We start from the raw sequence: 8,151 nt of genomic DNA, 5'->3' as shown, positions 1-8,151 counted from the left end.
CGCAAATCTGGTGAGCAGTCTCAGCACTCGTCTCAATTATTTATCAATTTATTAAATCATGTGAGTCGGGGTCCGCCCACCAACTTTGGCTCACACCAACCCAATTATTTGCCGACGTCACTCTGCTTGTCATGCTTGCGTCATATATTTCTCTCCAAAGGGACGTTTAATTATGTAATCACGTAATCAAAATTAAGAAAAAAATAAAATATATCTTAAAATGATTTGATTCAATTATAATACAATTAAAGCTTCAGCGAATTGAGATTTGATAAAATTGTATAAGTATTTTGTTGAGAGAGTAAAAAATAAATAATTTTAAAAAATTATTAATAAAATTATATCATATGATTATCGATAATAATTTATGCGTGTCGGACTTTTCTTCGAGTTCAAGGCGTAAGCCAACGTTTTCAAATTTTTTCACTTTCTATTTTTTTCTAGAATATTCTTCTCCAAAACGCGGTCATGTTCTTGAATATTTATATAATATAAATATTCTTAAAATAAGACTTTTAAATGGATCAAGATTTTTTTATTAAATTAGTTTTTTTTTAAAATAATTTCAGAAATTCTAGCTAGCTGTCTCAAACGATTTTATAATAAAAAAATTACTATTGTCCTGAATAATTAAAGGACCTGATTATAATACATTTTGGAATATAAGGTGATAATTGCCCTCTTTCTTTCTTTGGCCGGGTATAGTATATTCCGTTTCTATACATGTATGACAGACGACGCGTATTTGCGGTTCGAACTCTATACGCGTGGAAGTAAAATTAATTGGACACGTCAACGTGAGTGGCACGTGCTGGTGTAGCTACCGAGCACGCGTGCGAAAGCGGCGATCTCCGTCAAGCGTGCGATCGCGGCCTTCACGGCGGCGTCCGATGTGCTCCCTTCCACATCCATCACGAAGACGTAGTCCAGGTACGCCACCTTCCCTCCGGCACGGTCCACTATGCGGAGCGGCCTCTTGCGGTTCGGTCGGTGGTCGACGCGCGCCACCCTCACGCCGTGGCTCTCGAAGATCCACATCGCCGAGAACAGATCTGACGGCCCCCCGTGGAGCGCGAAGGCTAAGGTGGTCTTGTGCTCCGCCGTGGCGGAGGACGCCGTTGCGGCGGAGGAGAGTCCGAGGTTGAGGAATCGATTGAAGTTACCGCCCAGTTGGCGGTCCTGGAAATTGGGATCCAGCACCCGCAGGCCAAACTCGCATGCGGCTATCCGGCTACCGATCACCGCTGTGTCGGTGACGCGGTTCTCCGCCACGAAGCGGGCGGCGTCGGCAGCGCTGGCGACCTCGTCGACTTCGAGATTGAGCACTTCCAGGCTCCGACGGCAGTGGGAGAGCGCCTGCGGGTGGCTGACCACGCGGCGGAGGGCGGATTTGGGGGCGCCGGGGAGGGAGAGGAGGCAGTGGTTGACGGGGAGGACTAGTTCGCCGAGGATGCGGACGCCGGGGTGGCGGAGGAGGAGGTCGAGGTTCCGGTCGATAGGTCCGTCGAGGGAGTTCTCGGCGGGGATGACGGCGCGGTCGGCGGAGAGGTCCTCGAGGGCGGCGAAGGCGTCCTCCATCTGGAAGCAGGGGAGGAGGGTCGCGGCGGCGGAGGAGGGGAAGGCACGGGCGGCGGCCTCCTGGCAGTAAGATCCAGGGGAGCCCTGGTAGGCGACGCGTGCCGGGAGGCGACCGAAGGGGTCTCCGTCAGGCGGCGGCGAGGATCCGCCAGCCGCCTGCTTACTGAATAGTCGCTCGAGGTGCGCAACGGTGATGTCGTGGCCCAGGCGGGAGGCAATGTCGTCGGCCATCTCGAAAGGCGAGGCGACCTCGTTTTTGCGCTGCTGTTGCTTGTTGTGGTTCAATTTGGCAGCCACAGGAGCCGATCTGCCAACAGACACGGACGCTCTGCTGCCGACGGTAAACTTGACAGCTCCGGCGAGAGCAGGATGCTCCGCTCCGATGTGATGTGAGATTGGAAGCGCCATGGAAACGATTAGATCGACGGAATCGGGTAGAAGAAATCAAATCCTGTTTCCGAGTGCTGCTCAATTTGAATTTGTGGATCTAATCGCCGATCCTCCGCTCCGCTGCTCCTTCCTCTTCTCGATTTGGTCTTCGTTGAAGGCGACGAAAGAAGAGGAGGAAGCTGGGCAGGGCGGGGCAGGGCGGTCAGCGGAGATCGTAGAGATCCCTGAAGGGAAGGTGGGGCGGCTTTCGTCCATTTATAGCGCAGGGCAGATCGGGAACTTGGGGTCGCGGTAGGTGGAGAACCCGTCGAGGAGCAGCGTGGGGTGTGGTAGGTGGGTGGGTGAGTCCGTGCGACGTGGTCTTCAAGAGCAACTGACGTCTGGGCCGGCTGCTCTGCGCCAGCGTGGCAGTAACCGGTTCATCAGATTTGGACCCCACCAAACACACCCACTTCCAAAAAATTTATAAAATGATCAAACCAATAATTCACCTTAATTATCATTAAAATGATTTGTTATGATAAAAAATATACATAAAAAAATTACAAAAACCGCCGCTTTATTAGACACTTAGATGTTTCTAAATAAGCATCGGCAGCGAAAGCAAAAAAACACAAGGCACTCGAGTCTGTTGTACACGAGATCGAACAGAACATATAATCAACCAACTGCGATCACGCAGGCGCTCTCTGATAGATATATTTTGTTCTTGGATCGACGATGAAACCTTTCCCTCCATTAATTTCGAGGTCGTGCCTGCAAAAATATGTTCATCGATCTATCAGATACTCTATTTGTTACTCGAAAACAAAATGGAGTCATCGAACACTCACTGGAAGACGAAGTCAGGGATGGTCAACTGCTCGCGAGGAACATATCTGAACAATTGAAGGAGTCGATCCACATACGCAACTTTCTTCCATACCTATGAATCATACAAAAAACCTGATCATAGACTGACCGCGACGAGGTATCATAGCCAAACTACTACAATGTGAGTTAGTTTGTGTACCTCACCGTCCACCAGAAGCTGCAGGGAGAAGATTGCTGCCCTCAATCCCAGTGTCGGATGCAAAACATATATAGCCTACAAGATGAACATGAACATATGCTTGAGCAAAGGAACTAATTGTTTCGACTGGAAATCTGAATGGTTTATTCGGAATATATACGTGCAAATTTCTCTTGTGCTTCCGACCCAATATCTGTTGCAACCGCTTCATCCATCCCAAATCCGGTTGTCTGCGTCCATAAACAACTCCACGTTAAATGTATGTCAAAGTTGAATAAGATCCTTTTGCATATCAGCACATCAATTCTTGCTAGGAAGAGATGATAGTTGAGATATTCAAAGTTAATAATGAAATCTCCTCGGTTTTTTGTTACAAAAGTCTTGTTGCATTTTTTACCTTCAACAAATCAAATACCATTACTATACTTACGGTTGCAAACAGGCTGCAGAGTGAATGTAAATAATGCTGTATGGCTTCTGAATCAAGGGTTCAAACTCCTGTTAGATAATTCAACTGTTAGACTTAACGATATTAAGGACGATGGAAATAAATATGGAAAGAATTCTCATGTTAGCACACAGTTGAGTGACCCATAGAGAATTGCTATTTAACAATCTTTCATTAATTTACGAAGATGTTGCAAACACTAAATAACTTTTAGGTGTACATCATTGAGTAAGAAAAATAAGAATGTTTTAAATTAATAAAAGTAAACTTCTAGATCGAACTGTATATAGATCACAAGGACTATAAGTTTAATATTACTAAAAGTGAACTTTCAAATATAATTGTGTCGATGATAAGGGATTAAGTTCATTGTTGTAAAAGATAATTCGCAGTTCATGTACACCATGAACAGCAGTGGTTAGCAACAGCAATATGGTGGCCTAACACTTCGGCCCCACTCAGCAAAGGTAGCTCCAGGAAGATGTTCGACAAAAGAATCAGAAAGGCAGATCAATGTGAGAGTTAAAGGGTGAAGCAAATCCAACATTTGCAGCAATTTCATCCAAGTTATGCTCCTGAATTATAAATAATTTAACTGAAAAGCCCTTGACAACATTTTAACTAAAATGATGAACCAGAATGAGCATACTAAGTTAATATATGTTGATTGTTTACTTTCATAAAAAAATATAGCATCATTACCTAAAATTTGTATGGTCATCATATGAATCTGGAAAACAAAGCATAACAAAGAAGAAAGAATAAGATACTACTTGCATACCTTTACAACATACAGCACAAAACGCTCCAAATCCAGGCACCGCAAAAGAAAATGAGCTCCTATGACAACCATGACAGGCCTTCCCTCACTATCCACACCACCGCGATAGCTGAAATTGGTGAAAGAACAAAAAATTGTTAACTGAAAGATCAGTTCCACATTGCTATATAGTTGTAAAGGCCATCATACATTAAATGCTTGAGCATAGCCCACTCAGTTCAGTAATGAGTTGTAAAACTATATCTGGAACAATAAATAAATAAAAAACAGACTCAAATGTAGTTGCATATACTTTCGATTTTAATAACTTACTTACATTATCTTCATTTCAGCGATATCTGTGAGATTAAGAGAATTTGCTTTGGCAAGATATCTTGAATGGAGAGAATACTCTTCAGCAGCAGAAAGTGGTGGGCCACTAAGGTCACCATATCCAAGAAGCTTGGCACAATTGAAACCACTTTGTGTTTGGGCAACCTTTTCCTGTTGCTCTTTCCTTCTCTGGTCAGGATCCTTAATTAATGACATAAATGTAGGATCGAGGTAGGATTCCAAGCTGTTAGAGTTGCGTCTGAAAGAAAACAAGTTAGTGGGAAAAGATATCATGCCGTAATTTGTTAAGATATACATTTTCCAACAAAAACGTATAAGCTTAGTGGGAAAAGGATATCAAACTGAATTTGCACAAAAAAACTCATTGCAAATTACTGACACAAAAAGGGATGAAGAAAAGCCAGAAACTTAATCATGTTTTTACACAAAGGAAGAAATGATATAAAAAATATGCACTTCTCAGTAACAAAGAAATAAATATCAATCAATGCTTGTTAATTTCAACTAACCGTCTCAGAGTCAATCCAACATCAGAAACTGGAAGATCTAATGAGATTGTTGTCGGAGTTGCATCAGCTACCGAAGGTGCAGGCAAAGGTTTTATTCTGATTTTCCTTTCATCAATAACTGTCTCACCATTCTCATCTCCAACATCTGCAGGAAGTTTTGACACGGCAATCTCTTCTTCATGCTTATCCCTCGGAAAGTAAAGTGGAAGCAACCTTCAAATTGTATAGAAGTTAAAGAAAAGAAGACTTGAAAATGAACTATTGCAACAATGCATAAAGGAGAATCCTTGAAGGCTTGAATGCTCTTCACAATCTCTGTTATGACAAAATAAAGTGTACATGTTTCATCTCATATTTTTATATTTGGTAGCATGCTTATGATTGACATGGGCATGCTAAGCTTGTAACCTTGCAGAAGCACGTACCTTCTATATATTTCTGTATCAGTAGATGTGGAAGTACAAAAAACAACTGCAGTGATTTTATCTTTTTGTTTCTCCAAAAAACGCCTTACAGTCCCTACCCAAGTGATGGAGAAGTGAGCCAAGATAAGTAATTGAACAATATAAACACACATTTAGAGAAAAAGAAATGATCAAACCACCATGCGCATTATCCTGATAATGTATACGAATATGAATGTGAAAAAGATAATAGAAAAGAGTTAACGTCATCAACTAATTTCATCAGAATAACATATTGAAAAGAAATAGACAGATAGGATAGCTCATCATTACATACTTATGGCAACATGTGCAGCAGGCTCACGAGGATAGTTTTTGGCCTCAGTATAAATACATCCAGTTGCAATACTGCATGAGAATGTCAGAAAATACTTAGTTTGGCTTATTAAAAATATATAAACAAAATGGAGATGTCAATAACAAATATATATATAAATCTCAACAACAACAAAAGAAAAACACTAACCTTTGTAGTCCATTTTCAATTAGGATCTCTAAGCAAGACCGATAGCAATGGCTAAGGGCATTTTCTGCGGCTGTATGGTACTTGACAGCATACTTGGGGCCAACTGTATGAATAACTTTTCTGCACAATGGCATTGAATACAAGTTTTCCAAGTCAACAAAACAACAAGATACATATTTCGAACAGCTAGAGAATCACATAAACACCATAAACTGTTGATCAGAGGTGAATAAAAAATAATAACCTGTTTGAAGAAAATCATCACATAAATTTATATGTATAAGTCTATACTTTGCACATGTTTTACAATTATAAGAAAGATGTCTTTTGAAAATACTATTAGTGTTATGTGAAAGGAAGCATTGAGAAACCAAGGAAATTTTTCATTTTATTTTTTTAACCTATGGGTTATTTACCATAACTTACAACCTCATTACTGTACAAAGATACAAATCATACATCCAAAAATTGAGGAATAATAGAATATTACTAACTACACATACGACATGCTATCAAAAACACAGCATAACTAAATTTTCATCTCAGCAGTGTGTATTCTCTAATTATGATAGTTAATGCTAATGCGTACCTAGCAGGGAGATCATAAGCGTTGGTAATTTTAGCCATTCCAGTTCGACAACCACCCTGCACAGAATATGTCAAAGCTAATTCCATGAATCCAAGGAATGCATAAAATGAGGGGGGGGGGGGGGGAAACAAATAAGCCAATTGGATGCTTCAGGATTATACCAAAGATGCACATTCTTCTGCAAGACCTGGGCCAGCAGCAGCATGTAAGCCAGGGCTGCTGTGTGCTTCATCCAAGTTCTAGAAAGCAATCTAAATTGTGTGAAGTCTGAATCCTCCCCAAAAAAGAAAAAAGTATGCATATACAGAGAGAGGAAGAGGATGCATCGAAGTGCAATAGGGCATTCCAGGAAAAGAACGAATAACAGCAAACTCCAAACCTCACCTCATTAGTGGAATTCACCACCGCATCAACCTCCAGATTCCATGGGTTTCCGCGCCAAAGATAAATCTTAGAATTGATTTCGTGATCCACAGGGAACCTCGATTTCACCCCGGAATCAGCTTCAGAAGGCGAAGTAAGCGGATCCGAGAAGTATGACAACGGCGACGATATATCCCCGGAAACGTAAGATCTCTGATCCGCGTCGTTCCAACGTGGCAACTGATGGAGCGTCACCACCGCATCTCCGTTATCGGACGCCATCCCACCGCGCGTGGCGTTTTCTGCCACGCTACGGTACATGTTCCACCCTCAAAATCAAATCTTTCTACCCCGCATACGAGGAAATCCGCAGATTCAATTTACGGAGTGAAATTGAACTCTGGCAACGCGGATATCCAAAGGTCGAACCTTGCAAATCATGAAATGACCGCATCAAGAATCAGATTGAAACCATTCATACGCCTCTCTACCGAACCCTAATCCTTTGTGAGAAGACAATAACGAGACGAAAGAAAGAACAAATATAAAAAAAGGCGAGGCCTTTGGAGAACAACGTACCCGGCCATATCCGAGAATCCCGAGAGCTCGCTCGATCACAAATCTAAGAATTGCCCAAGGAATAGAATTGGAGAGCGTTTAGCAGCTTAAACAAGGGCGGAATCATGTGGTGGCTGGTGCAGATCGATAATACATTGCGGAATCTAACAGGTCTCCGCCAAAATTTACCCCCTTAGCCACCTGCGCTTTAATTGTCATCTAAATTGGACCCCACCATCAAATTATAAATAATTACCGGGTATTTGTTTTATGACATTGACAAATGCATCCCCTTGTTATGTTCATGGCAAATCTACTCGCTAACCTCTTAAACATGGCTAAAATATTAGTGATGAATATGTCTATTCAAAAGGTAAAACTCTATTTTTCTTTAAAAAACAAAAATTAACAATGAAATTGATTGTATATATCTTCTACGTTATTAGATTTAAGTTTCGTATTATATTTTTAATTATATGTAAATAAATTTTATTTTATTTTATAATTATTAATTATTTTTTAAAAAATTAACTTACATGCTTTTCTTATCTATTCATTCTTATATCTACACATTCACTAATATTTCAATTTTTGTTTGTGTGTTCAATCATAGTCATTATTCAACTACAGCATAGTACGTTTAATCATAATTTTATAAAA

The 8,151-nt window shown here is 41.1% G+C and overlaps 2 protein-coding genes across 2 annotated transcripts; both read right to left on the bottom strand.

Moving 5' to 3' along the window:
* Positions 1–595: 595 nt before the first annotated feature.
* LOC121996080 (arogenate dehydratase/prephenate dehydratase 6, chloroplastic-like) lies at positions 596–2,212 on the bottom strand. The gene has a single exon (XM_042549893.1). It carries the CDS (start codon positions 1,984–1,986, stop codon positions 793–795), a length of 1,194 nt encoding a protein of 397 aa, XP_042405827.1. The 5' UTR covers positions 1,987–2,212; the 3' UTR covers positions 596–792.
* Positions 2,213–2,439: 227 nt separating this feature from the next.
* Positions 2,440–7,673, bottom strand: LOC121996079 (protein GDAP2 homolog). The gene is made up of 15 exons (XM_042549892.1): positions 7,513–7,673; positions 6,955–7,362; positions 6,732–6,809; positions 6,571–6,626; positions 5,982–6,101; positions 5,793–5,863; positions 5,477–5,570; positions 5,052–5,264; positions 4,526–4,780; positions 4,210–4,318; positions 3,411–3,478; positions 3,141–3,210; positions 2,981–3,055; positions 2,802–2,893; positions 2,440–2,724 (listed from the first exon to the last, which is right to left on the bottom strand). Exons 2-15 carry the CDS (start codon positions 7,252–7,254, stop codon positions 2,643–2,645), a joined length of 1,683 nt encoding a protein of 560 aa, XP_042405826.1. The 5' UTR covers positions 7,255–7,362; positions 7,513–7,673; the 3' UTR covers positions 2,440–2,642.
* Positions 7,674–8,151: the final 478 nt, after the last annotated feature.

Source organism: Zingiber officinale, chromosome 6A (genome assembly GCF_018446385.1).
Source record: "Zingiber officinale cultivar Zhangliang chromosome 6A, Zo_v1.1, whole genome shotgun sequence".
NCBI classification, from domain to species: domain Eukaryota; kingdom Viridiplantae; phylum Streptophyta; class Magnoliopsida; order Zingiberales; family Zingiberaceae; genus Zingiber; species Zingiber officinale.
This window is presented reverse-complemented; position numbering and strand designations above follow the sequence as displayed.